This window comes from Musca autumnalis, unplaced genomic scaffold (assembly GCF_047663935.1).
Source record: "Musca autumnalis isolate F117 unplaced genomic scaffold, ASM4766393v1 scaffold_1, whole genome shotgun sequence".
In the NCBI taxonomy this organism is placed as follows: Eukaryota; Metazoa; Arthropoda; class Insecta; order Diptera; family Muscidae; genus Musca; species Musca autumnalis.
In genome coordinates, this window is record NW_027411644.1 from 12,143,840 (window position 1) to 12,157,752 (window position 13,913).

At 41.0% G+C, this 13,913-nt stretch overlaps 1 protein-coding gene across 3 annotated transcripts in view; it reads left to right on the forward strand.

The window, feature by feature from the left end:
- Dhc93AB (Dynein heavy chain at 93AB) overlaps positions 1-13,913 on the forward strand; it is an 80,119-nt gene that overhangs the window by 20,457 nt on the left and 45,749 nt on the right. For all 3 annotated transcript variants that reach the window (XM_073966627.1, XM_073966646.1, XM_073966637.1), the window contains exons 6-9: positions 326-591; positions 655-1,106; positions 1,624-3,194; positions 3,427-3,699. In XM_073966627.1, the coding sequence (XP_073822728.1) occupies positions 326-591; positions 655-1,106; positions 1,624-3,194; positions 3,427-3,699 (2,562 nt within the window). The remainder of the gene's footprint in view (positions 1-325; positions 592-654; positions 1,107-1,623; positions 3,195-3,426; positions 3,700-13,913) is intronic.

Here is a 13,913-nt window from a genome sequence, read left to right on the forward strand (position 1 = left end):
CCACGGGGAGGTCAGTGTCCACTTGAGATGAGAGAGGGACCAAGATAAATCCTGGACTTTGCCATGTTAAAGTCGGTCAAGACCCTTCCTTGGTATCTTTCATCCCCTACGTCACCCAAGGTGTCACTAATAAGTTAAAATTCTATGTTGGGCGCCAATAACCATTTCGCATGGGGTTTCAATTTTTTCTTATGACCAGCCTTATAATTGCGCTTATTCTCTTTTAGTGTTGACTCAGTCAACTTCACTGTCATATCTAGCATCAAGGATGGTCTGACTTTAAGCTCGACTAATCTCGATTCTCTCTCTCTCTCTTGTATATTAGCTTATAAACATTGTTGGAAGTGTATTGGAGAGACCCAAAATCAAGGAACAGTTTACCCAGAAATATACCGAAATTGTGCGCATGCTGGATGAAGAATTGACAGTGTGTGAAGATATCTATGACAAACAAATGTTTATGCGTTATGATAATTTGACACTCTATCCAGAATATAATTGTCCACCTGCGGCAGCGTTTATACGCTGGTGTGGTCAATTGGAGCGAAGGATAACCATACCCATGAAACAATTTCAAGCTCTGCAACATGAGTGAGTAAATATAATTTAGTGCTGTAAGGACCTATATCCTGATATGTCTTCTATTCCTTTTAGAATTACCAAATCTGAACAATCCTTGGACATAATTAAACGTTATGAACGTCTGCTGTTGAAAATCGGTGCCAGCCGTTCATATGTCTTTGAGGAATGGACGGAGAAACTAAATGAACAAATCGAAACTAATTTGGACAAATCGCTGATCAAACGTGATCCCACTACAAATCTGCTAATACTCAATTTTAGTGCTGAACTATTCTGCATACTTCGTGAGGTACATTACCTTAAACAAATGGAAGTTGAAGGTGTACCACAGGTCGCTTTAGATTTCGCTGATAAAGGTGATGTCTTCCGCACGTATACATTGAATTTGGAGAAAACCATTGACTGGTACAATGCCATTCAAGAGAATAGTTCGACGGTGGAATTGAAAATGATTGAGAAAGAAATTCGTCAAATTGATGATTTGGTAGAAGTTGGCATAAATGAGTTAGTGTGGAATTCGGAAGGTGAGTATAAAGGAAATCTTTTTGTTGCATGGGATTTAAATAAATAATGCAAGACGGTGGATGATGAGAACCAAGGTCGGATCAGATTTTGAGATAACTTCAATATGGAAATTTGGCCGATTTCAGGGGATTTGAGGGTTTGCAGGATTCGTTTTTAATCACTGCAATGAAAATGGTCTCTCGAAATATTAAAAATAACCCAAATATATAATCAACAAGTCAATAGAATTAAATTCGAATAATGAAAACATTGGGCGCCAAATGTGTACTTTGAAGTCCACTTCTCTTTACTAAAGTTGATGACCAGAAGAGCGATTCTGAAATTAGTTTACAACAAAATTACCTAAAAACAATTAAAGATCATTTCTGCTGGTATTTGCATTAAAAGTTCAAAGTTCGCTGCTGTGTCATTATCAAATACTTATAATATAAGCTCTAAACGTTGGGCGCCAAATTTATTTTAATTGAATTTTTTAATAAATTATTTAAAATTTCTCCCTATTGCAACCTTTTTTAGACATTCTCACCTATCTCAATAAGCTGCGACAACCTGTTGCCGCTCTTCAAAATCGCATGGATCACACGCAGGGAAATCTCAAACAAATTCGTGACATTATGTCTGTGTGGGTGAGACAACCGTTGTTCGAACGACGTGATGGCAAAAAAGATTCTGTGCTGTGTATTGACGAACGTCCAGATCGTACCGGCAAACGTTATGCTGAAATTCAAGAAGCCTCAGAAAAAATTCATCAGCTGTTACACGATAATATGATACAATTTGATATGCAGGATAAGCAGACGGATGAAATGTGGCTGAACTATGTAGACTTTGTCGATAACATTGTCTATGAGTATTTGTTGAAAACCGTGGGCGTGAGCGTTGGTTATATTGTGGAAAATATGGATCCGGAAAATAATTACGCACCGCTCTTTGAGGCCCGCCTTGAGTTGGTTGAACCAAATATGGTATTTGTACCCTCTTTGAATCCCGCCGACAGTATGGGTTTCAATAACATGCTAATCGAATTGGTGCGTGACATTTTGAAAATGGGCACCCTGGTGAAGCGGCTAAAGAAAAATGTCAAAGAAAATTACGGCGATATGATCAAGGCCAATCAGGACATCATCGATATGCGTAGGGAAATTTTGAATGGTGTGGACTTGGTAATGGAGGAGGCGGCCATGTTTTGTCGGCAATTCGAAAGATATTCGTATTTGTGGTTGGACGATCGCCATGAGTGTATGGAATATTTTTTGGAGTATGGTCGCATACTCGATGCCGATGAGATCGAATTGGTCATGCTGAATGATCCGGCAGCTCCCAAGCCTAGTCCACCCACCATCGAGGCCTTTCGCGAACAAATCGACAACTACGAAAGTCTCTACAATGAAATTGAAGATATTGCACCCTTTCAAGTATTCAGCTCCTGGTTTCAAGTCGATGTGCGTCCCTTCAGACAGGCTTTGCTGAATACTGTGTGCAAGTGGGGCAACATGTTCAAGACTCATCTGGTCACGACAGTGACCTCAAATCTAATGGATTTGAGTAATTTTATTCGCAAAGCGGATGAAGGTCTGTTGCAGACGGTCAAAGAGGGCGATTACGAGGGTTTGGTTAGCATTATGGCTTACCTGATGCAGGTGAAAGAACGTGCCGTAAAGACAGATGAAATGTTCGAACCAATGCAGGAGACCATACAGCTGCTGAAATATTACGACATGGATATACCGGAAGAGGTGAATGTTCTGCTACAAGAATTACCCGAACAATGGGCCAATACCAAGAAAATTGCCAGTACGGTTAAGCAGCAAGTATCACCGCTACAAGCCACCGAAGTGGTAAGCATTCGCAATAAGGTGGCCGCCTTTGAAATTTATATGCTGCAGTTTCGTGATACCTTCAAACACTACGACTTCTTTCGCTATGATTGTGCCCAGCCGTATCAGTTATGTGATCGCATCAATGATGACATGTATCGCCTGGAATGTGAAATGGCTGAAATCCAAGAGTCAGGTGGTCTGTTTGAGGTTAATATACCGGAATTTAAGCTATTGAAACAATGTCGCAAGGAATTGCGTATGCTGAAGGTAAGTTGGGGGGTTTTATTTGTGCCCTAAAATGTAAATGGACATTTTGTGGAGATTTGTTTTTTGAGATATCTAAGGGTCCTTTAATGGGTTTTTGCTTTGCATTTTTGAAAGCCAAGTTTTTGAATTTTGTCATAAAAGAAGGCTCAAGTATTGCATGCTGCCCTTTTTCTGCCATATAACGGTTTTTTATAATACATATTTCCATACTTCTTACCTTATAAATATTTAGCAATTGTGGGATTATGTTTTCATAGTCCAAACCTGCATTGAAGATTGGAAGACAACACCCTGGCGCAAGGTGGACGTTGAAAACATGGACATCGAGTGTAAGAAATTTGCCAAAGATATACGTCTCCTGGACAAGGAAATGCGCACATGGGATACTTTCATCAATCTGGAAGCGACCGTAAAGAATATGTTAACATCACTGAGAGCTGTGGGTGAACTACAAAATCCTGCAATTAGAGAACGTCATTGGAATCAACTGATGAACTCAACAAAGGTTACTTTGATTTATTTATTATTTTTTCAATATTTAATGCGAATTTTCAATGAAATGAAATTGGTTACTGTAAATATGTGTTGAAAAACATTTGAAATTCGCAAATTTGTAAATATTAACATTAATTATTTAATATATTTTTAGTTTTAATGTTTATCATTTAAGTTGTAGTAAACAAATATGGTGTCATTTCTGAATTGAATTTTTATACTCAATTATTAGACGTGAAGACTTTACATGTCAAAGGTTCACGAAAACCAGATCCAAATCGGTTCCTTTGACGACAGAAAGATAACTTCAATGGCAATTTTAAATCCACTTAAAGTGTGTCACAGTGGATGTGTATTGGAACCCGTTTTCAAATAATCGCTCAAGATCCATAGAAAAATTATTTGAGTTGTCAGAAAAGGAATTACACTTTTAAATCAATCTTAAATTAACAGCGTCTAAAGGGAGGCATCAATTATAATCACTGGTGCAACGAAGAGCTTTCCACATCCTTTCCTAAATGTGTTAATGGATCTCCACCAGTAGAGATGCAGTAGTGCAGAAATTGACATCTGAGAGTGCACTTCGCCTGAAGAAGCTAAATTTATGATACTGTTCCCAATATAGGCTGCGAGCAGGCATCTACACTGTAGATTCTACAGCAATACCCTTAACCTGTGAAAAGTGTGGTGTCTTTCAAGCCGAAATCTTAGCAATCAAAAATGCTGCAGAAATGAAATACAATAGGATAGCCAGGCGGCCTTAGAGCATTTAAATTTGTGTATGTATATTATACCGCCAAGGAATAGATGTGCCCTGCATTATATGCCTAATATAAATTCGCTTTTGGAAGATAATAACCGTCTGGTGCTAGGCGATTTTAATGCTCATCATGAGCTTTGGCCATACATTAACGCTGTGACACCGGTCTGATAAATGACGTGTCCTCTCAACCTGTAATTTCTCTTGGCTCAGACCATCTCCCTATCATCGTCTATGTTTACAGACCGATTACATAACCTCTGGCCACCATGAACTATGGAAAAGCTGATTGGCAAGCGTTCAGATTTATGTATCAATCATCACTTCAGAGATCTGTTTATTCTCTATCGCCGGATAGCTGAAACAATTTTCCGGACATCATCAGCCGCTTGTTACATACCTGGTGTGCGAATATCGGAAATTAGACCAAATTATGTTATGAGTTTCGCCATACGAACCCTGAAGACCCAAGGATTAGGGAACATACTCTTGAAGTCAACAAGCAAGTAGGCGATTACACCACCTGAAGCAATGCGACATTTATACAGGATCACTTTCGAATCAGGGAAAGATGAATGATAAAACGGTTGTTATTTCAACGGCGTGACAATGTCAGCACCGAAGCGGTGCGCGTGTTATATCCACCGGCAATTAATAGAATAACCCTACCCAGCAAAAATTTGGTAAGCACATGTCATTACTTCATGCATTACAGAGTAATGAGTGTGTAATGAGCACATTATCAGGCAGTACATATATAATGGTTTACACATAACTAATTACTACCTTACTTACTACTTACTAAGTAATGAGTACCGTGGCACAGAGATAGCGTGTTCGACTACAAATCCTAGGGCTGTGTGTTCAAAGCTCACCGTTGTTGTTGTTGTAACAGTGTTTGTTATTATGTTTGTATGTTCGTTCTTCTGTTCAATCTGGCTCTGGGTCTATCTCCAGTTCCAGGAAAGTGGCTGCTTCGATGTGATGTAACCACAGATCCACTGGAGTTAGATGAGTAGGTTTGGCTGGGCAGTTGAAAAGGTGTTTTGTGTCGTGCGGGCCCATGCCACATACTGGGCAGATGTCTTGCACGGCGCGGTCGATTTCCGCCCAATAAAAATTTAGGCTACTGCAATATCCCGAGCGTAGTTGAGCCAAAACTACTCTAGTTTGCCGTGGCAGCTGACGCTCCTCAGCTGCAATAGATCGGGGATGTATTTCAAGGACTTTATTCACACTATAATTGCTTAAGGCCTTGGCAACTGCATCCGTGTGAATACTATTTAAACCTGCTTGATACGCTTGTTGATCGAGGGGTTCTCTCCTGTATTATTGGACCTCTGCCTCTAGAGCATGTACTGCAACGAAAGCATTTCATTGTGTTGCTTTACTGGAAGAATCTTTGCCTCCTCAGGTAGATGGTCCACTGAAGATTCGGGGAGGCATCCTGCTGCTGTTCTCAGGGCGGCATTCTGGCAAGTTTGAATCTTTTTCCAATTCGTATCACATAATCTCGGGAACCAGACTGGCGCCGCATAGCTTACCACAGACCGACCTATCGCGTTATATGTGGTCAACAAGGTTTCTTTATCTGCACCCCAAGTGCTGCCGGATAGGGACTTGAGGACCTTGTTCCTACTTTTCAGTTTGTCGCAGATAGCTGTGGCGTGCGCGCACGACGTGAAAGTAGTGTCGAATGTGACCACTAAAATTTTGGGGCAGTTTGTGGTCGGAATTCTGCTACCGTCGACCACGACATTCAATTCTCTTCCAAACTGGGCTGTCCATGTGGAGAACAGAGTGGCTGTTGATTTTGTGGCGGAAATCTGCATATTCCTCGAATGGAAAAAGGTGGTAAAATCGGTTAAATAGTTGTTCAGTCTTTCACAGATGTCATCAAGATAGGTACCCGACGCCAGGATCGTGCAATCATCCGCATACATTACGATCTCGATGCCGCCTGGAGGGGGCGGAATACAGGAGATGTAGAGGTTCAACAGTTCCGGAGATATCACCCCACCTTGGGGAACTCCCTGTTTCACTCTACGGGGTTTAGACTTCTTGTTCCTGAATTCCACGTATGACTGGCGTCCACACATATAATTGACTACCCAACGTTTCAAGCTTGGCCGGAGGGTTGTCTGCTCAATGTCCTCAAACAGCGTGGAGTGCCTGACTGTATCAAAGGCTTTTGATAAGTCAAGCGCCACCATCACTGTTCTATCGCACGGCAGTATCTGGTTGAGTCGTGCTGTGCTGCTTACGGAATCCATGCTGGTGATCGGTAACTTGATAGCTGTTCTGATACTGGTGAGGACTAAGGCCTGAAGGGTCTTTGCTACGATTCACTTTTGCTGGCATCCTTGCCAGGCTTCCGTAGTGGGACCACCCTGCCCATTTTCCAGACTACGGGAACAATGAGGGTAGATAGCGACAAGTTGATAACTTTAGTGAGATACTCCACTCCCGGCTCATCCAACTGCTTCAGCATTACCATGGAGACTCCATCAGGTTCCAACGCTTTGGATGATTTAGTGTTCCTGATGGCATTGGCAACATCATCATTTTAAACTGTGGTGGTTCCTCCTCAGCAGGAAGAGATCTGATGCGACTTAAAACTCTTCTCTTCGCCCTGTCACTCTCGTGGTGCTCAACAAACTGTCGATTGAAATAACTTGCGCACCTCTTCGGGTCAGTCAACGTAACGTCGCCAAACGTCACTGAGGTCCTATCTTCCCTTCTTCCAGGGTTCGAGAGTGACTTAACCGTTGCCCACAATTCACCTATACCGGCTCCAATGTTGCAACTCTTCAGATGATTTAACCACTTGTTCCGCTTATGCTCGCCGACCAGCCTGTTAACTTCCAGTGTCAGTTCCCTGTCTCTGGGGTCATTGGGGTTGGTTCGGCGAAGCTCATCACGCTCATTTGCTAATCCCGTCGCCTCTGCTGTGAAGTGTGGTCTTACTTTGGGTATTCGACCAGCAGGGATATGGCGAGCGGCTGCAGCAGTGATAATGTCTCGGAACGTCCTTTCCGCTACCCGAACATCAGAAGGATTGGGCAGGTCTCTGAAGCGGTGATTGATGAACTCTCTGAAACCCGGCCAATCAGCTTTCTTATGATTGACGAATGTGCGGCGTTCAGAGGTAATGAAATCGGGTGGTCTGCTAATGGAGACAATTATGGGGAGATGGTCTGATCCAATGGAAATGACGGGTTGCCAGGTAACGTCATTTATCAGACAGGTGACACGATGGTTATGTCTGGGGAGCTGTGACGCTCTCCTCTAATTCTGGTAGGTAGAGCTGTCAATCTGCTCAGCCAGCGCTGTACCACTCTGGTCGTTTCCGATGGCCGAATGCCACATCTCATGATGCGCATTAAAGTCCCCCAGGACCAGACGATTATGACCTTCCAAAAGCGGGCTAATGTTAGGCACGTAATCTGAGATACAGCTATTTCTCGGCGGGATGTATACGTTCAGCAACTCTATCTCGACAGTTCCACACCTGACTGCTACCCCCATACACTCCATGTACGGGTCATTAGAGACAGGCTCAAGCGAGATATGTCTGTGTTGGACAGACTGGTGCTGTGTTCAAAACCAGCGATAATCTCTGGATCAACGAGCCTATCAGGACAGGACTGAATAGCATTCACACTTATGCAATTGCGCATTCAGTATAAAGCTACAGTTCAAATGCTGTAGTCGGGGATCACCCTCATCCATCGCAGCTAAAAAACGCCAGCAGCCAATGTAAATACGAGAGGCCTCAATTCATATGGGGACCGAATTAGTGACATTATCCCGAACACATGTCCCGCATGAGGATTGGGACCGCACGACCCTTTGCATTTGCTTAAGTGCCCACTTAATGTCACTCACCGGTCTCCTGATTCTTTATATACGGGCTGACTTCCGAAACGTCAGTTGCTTTGTATTCGTGCATGAAACAAGGGGTTCTTAGATAGAGTAATTTTATGAAATTGCAGTAGTGGGGAACTCGATGTAAGAACCCCTAGTTTCATGCACGAATAAAAAGCAACTGACGTTTCGGAAGTCAACCACGCTGTCAGTCCATGTTGCAGAATTTTATGAATCTGGACAAATGGGGAGGAACTAAAATTGTCGACTACTGCAGGCTAGCCGAAGATGAAGAAGAAACAAAGGCAATCGAGAAACATATTGAATCATTGGTCTCTGTACTTCCATTATTTCCATCATTTGAGCCGATGATATTTCGGCCAGTGTGACGACCTAATTTGACTTTGAAGCTGGGGTAGGTTGAGTGGGTCACAAGAATTTATTTGTTATAGGGCATAAGAGAGAGAGGAAAGACACACAGTTAATTTTTCTTTGAAACGCTATAAACAATCCTTCATTTATTATTAAAAAATATACTTTACACAACACTGTATTGAGCATTATTATGACGATGAATAGTTGGCAGAGGTTTGCACCGATGGGGGTTGATGGCAGATTAGCGCTGCTAAGCTTTGGCTCGGTAGCGGCCCGATGATTGCTGACGGTAAAATAGTTTGCGACGGCTTGGGCACGGTAGCGGCCCGATGAATGTTGATGGCAGGATATTTGACACGGAGCGGCCCGATGAATGTTGATGGCAGAATAGTTGGCGACCGCTTCGGCAGAGCAGAAGCCAGAGAACATTGACCTGGAACCACAGTTGTGTATATGTCGGAAGCCAAGGGCACGACAATCCCCCACTTGACTTCAAATACACACACTACACAAATAGGTCTAAAGTCAGGGGCAGGCAATCCACCACCTGACTCTAAACGCACACACAATACACAAATATGTCCAAAGCCAGGGGACGGCAATCCCCCTCCTGACTCTAAACCAGAATGCGGCACACAACAACAACAATTTGAGCAAACACTGTTGTCAGTGCATGGTTTTTCAATTAGTGAGTGGAGAGAGAAGCTCTCTTTGCTTGCTCGTGAGTAAAGAGGTGCCGCATTCTGTCGGTGAGGGCACGGTAATCCCCCACTTGACTCCAAACACATACACAAATATGTCTACAGCCAGGGGCACGGCAATCCCCTCCTGACTCTAAACACACACTCACGTTCCACCAAGGGCACGGCATATAACACAAACTAATTTTTGTTTCGCTGAGGGCATGGCAATCCCCCACTCAACAGACTAATGCTACACTACGTCCACGTTGGCCACGGGTATGGCAATCCCCCACATGACGCAACAGCCATCAACAGATGACTAGAGTTGTGTAGTTCCGGAACGAACTAGTTCCAAGGAACTATTGGAAATATATCCAGCTCTTGCGTTTATATAGTTCCTTTAGTTCATATAGTTCCTTTCGTTTTTCTGGTTCCTTCAATTTAACGCCTACGTCGATCTTAGGTTGTTGCTGTTTGTTCGCTGCAATTTATTTATTTTTATGTCAATTCATCCACCAAACCATGAAAACATTTCGGTCTCGGAACTATTTGGAACAAAGGAAACAAAAAGAGCGACGAAAGAGAAAGGTTCATTGAACTATTTCGGTCTCGGAAATATTTGGAACGAAAAGAACGATGAAAGAGAAAAATTCGTTGAACCATTTTGGTCTCGGAACTATTTGGAATGAAAGGAACGATGGAACTATGAAACTATATTAAGGAACTAGTTCCTTTTGGGAAAAGGAACTAGAAAAATCGATCCGCTCCGATAACTAAATTTCCCAACTCTACAGATGACTGTCCCGAGTGTCTGTTTGCCGCCTCCTTTTATACCTGTTGGCGGCAGGCCAGCACAGCAACACAACTGATTGTGCGATGACGTTTGGTAGTTCTGGTAATTGCCGCCAGGGTAACCGATGTTTTTTTGCTGTTGGTTAGTGCCTCCCATTGTCACTTGGTAATACATTTTTCCGTTAATTCAAATAATTTAAGTATTTTATTATTTCAATGGAAGTACGAAATAAATAAAATACTGATTGTAGTCAAAAACAAGTAAAAAAGTGTCAGTCGGCTTTGCCGACAGATGTATACCCTCAGCCAATGTGAAGTTAAACATTCACCTACGAACAGATCGAAGGTATTTAAGGTCTCTTCAGAATTTTGTGGCCCTTTTTGGACATTTGAAATTGCCGACAAAAATGTGGATTAGGAATTAACTGCACTAAGACATAAATGTTGAACTTTTCTGGGGGAGGTATCCTTAGGAAGGACCGAAATGGGCCATTTTAGAAGTTAAACTAAATTTTGACAAAATATTAGGAGATCCAAAGTTTGGACCAAATTGGTTGCACCACTCAACTGATATCGTCCTATCATTTTAGTGACATTTTTTAAATATTGGGGAGAAGTACAGGAAGTTGTGGACCGGTATTGCCCCATGAAACTAAGTTTGGATATAATATGACGAAGACCAAATGTTGGACCAAATCCGTTGAACAGTTCGGAAGTTATCGTGCTCTCCGACCGCCACATAAGGTCACATAGGGGTTTTTTTACACCTTTTGGGCTGTTTTCCCCAAAAAAATGGACTTGCCCCTGAAAAAACTTTTACCGTCGCAATTTAGGTAGCGCATGCAAGTCGCGTCAACAAAAATCAAAGTGATTCGAGTGCAGGTCCTAAAGTGAACTTATCCGGAATTTTGTGTGACACGTTTGGATATAATATGACGAAGACTATTTTCAACTTTTATTAAGCAAAAAATTACGTATGGGCGAGGGAAAGTGACAGTTGCTATGCATAAATACATATCGTCTGCTCCGTCGGAAAAAGTCGTAAGTCCACTTTTTTGAAAATCGCGTTTTTGTTACAGGATGATAGTACAAGTCGAAACACGTCGTATGATACAAAAAAAAAAAATGGTAGTATGTATGTCGCGTTTTTCTATACGTTTTGCCCTTGTCGGAAAAGGTCGTAAGTCCACAAAACGTACAAATTTGAGTACGAAAAGGTCATAAGTCCACAGGAAAATGTATACTTTAAAAGAATACCACAGCTAATGTAGTTCAGATACAATGTTTAGCGTCATCCATGGTTGGGGTACAATGTAAAGAACTAGCCTACACCTTTGGATGATAATGGGATGATATTTGGCGGAGCCTGTGGACCAAACTTTTGAACAAAAATGTGATAATTTCTATATTGAAACGAAAATTTACATTTGAAATCTTTTTTCCCCTATAAGCGAACTGATTATGAAAGATGGACTTCTGGCCTTTTTATTGATACAAATTAGGATGCTGTATGTGTTCAAATGCCTCATATATTGAAACATTTTTGAAAAAATCAAAATTTTTACTGTTTTTACTGTCGTATATCTTACTTAACTTTATCAACTGGTAATTTGTGGTTACTCTAGGGACATTTATTCATATAACGGGATTAGTTTGTATTCTGAATTCAATAAAGTAAACCTTCTAATGGACGGGTAAATGCAATGTTTATATTATTAAATGATTCTAAAAAAATAATTGATTGAAATATTATTAAAGTAAGAAGACATCATGGTTTTTGCTAACAAAGAGTACGATGAATTGGGAATGGAATTAGACGATGGTGTCATGGGTCTGGTTCCCTATGGTTTTCACAGTGATTCTGAAAGCTCTGATGATAAACTTCCTAAACCGCAATTTCAGTAAAATAATGTGGCTAACATTCAATATACCGAAATTCGGGAGGCACCGTTATATGGGGCTATATGAAGGCGTGGACCTATATAGACAAATTTATGGGAGAAAGTTTTATACCCCAAACGAAGAATAACTACTAAATTTCAGCCATTTCGGAGGAATATTGAAGTCACACTTTAAAAATACTGGAAATCGGGAATACCGTTCTATGGGGGCTATATGAAGGCGTGTACCAATACAAACAACATTTAAGGGGAAAGTTGTATACCCCCAACGAAAACTAAATACCAAATTTCAGTCATTTTGATGGGATAATGAAGCTAAAATCTTGAAAATACCAAACATCAGGAGGTACCGCTCTATGGGGGCCATTTCAAAACGTGGACCGATATACACCCTTTCCAATACCAAACATCCTAGAATAATAGAAACTTGTATACCAAATCACGAAGATCTATCTTAAAAATTGGGAGCTGTATCTTAATTTCAAAATACGGACAGACGGTCATGGTTATACCGACATAGAATTTTACTCTGATAAAGAATATATATACTTAATAGGGTCTTCGCTGAGTATATCGATATGTTACAAACTGAATGACAAATTTAAATATACCCTCCATATTATGGTGGAATGTATAAAACTCTTCAGAAATGTTGGTGTCGATATGCAATTTTAACATACCGCCAAATAACTGATGACTTGAGGCATGCCGACTGTGTCCACCTATAATGTAGCTTATATACCTGATGAAACTATAGCTATCGATATGTTGCCTTCAAATCTAAACACTTGCTTTCCAATAAGACCAAAGCTTCGTTATGCATAACATCTGCTATTTCTATTGATTTGTAGCATATTTAAGAAAGTGGGAGTGGTCGGGTCTTATTGCTAAAATATGTACCCAGGATTGGGGAAACGGAATCGTTCGTAAGTTTATATATAGCGCATTTAAAAAATAGGGCACAGGTGTAACCCGCTCCTCCGAAATTCAACAAAATATATAGCCTACTTCAACCAAGGGACATCTCTGTGCATAATCTGAAAATTACATGGAATAAGTACTTAGGGTCGGAGATTCAACAACCGTTGCCTCGCAAATAAATTTTTTTTACCTATACTTTCATAACTTTTGCAAAAAAGCGTTTTTTTAAATAGGGCCAGCCCTCGCCCCCTCCGAGATTCAAAAAATATAAAGTCTATTTTCACCTCGGTTGTTCCTTGTATATTATTTGAAATCAAATCGGTTCAGCCGTTTTTGAGTCTATGCGGAACATACAAACACACACATTGTCTTTTATATATAAGATTTCACCCAAAAGTTTTGGTCCATTAAACCCGCTAATAATTATCCGTCACCATGTTAAATTGCAAGCTTCGTCTCTGTCTTAAATTCAATTCATTCTTAAAATTTCGACCCGATCGGATTATTACTGCGATTTACAGGATAGCTACAAAGTCGGGTAAAAATTGTAAGTTTGGTCCATTTCACACCTTTCGATCATAACCAACATCTAATGGGGACACTTCTGGTCGGAACCCGACCTCTCCACGATCGTGAGTTTTATTACAATTGTTAATTGATGGACGGACGTACATAGCTAGATCGCTTTATCTTGTCAAGATATGAAAAAATGGCATGGGGAGGGGGTCTACGATGAATAATTCGCGATGTTGCACGAATATTGGACAAAACAAACTTATAATACCCTTTCCACATTGTCTTGTAAAGTATAAATATTTAAATTGTGGGAAAAGGTCGTAAGTCCCTACAAAAATACAAAACTGTACAAGGAAAAGGACGTAAGTCCAAAGACATCCGATTATCTCCCAAACGCGACGGTATTTTA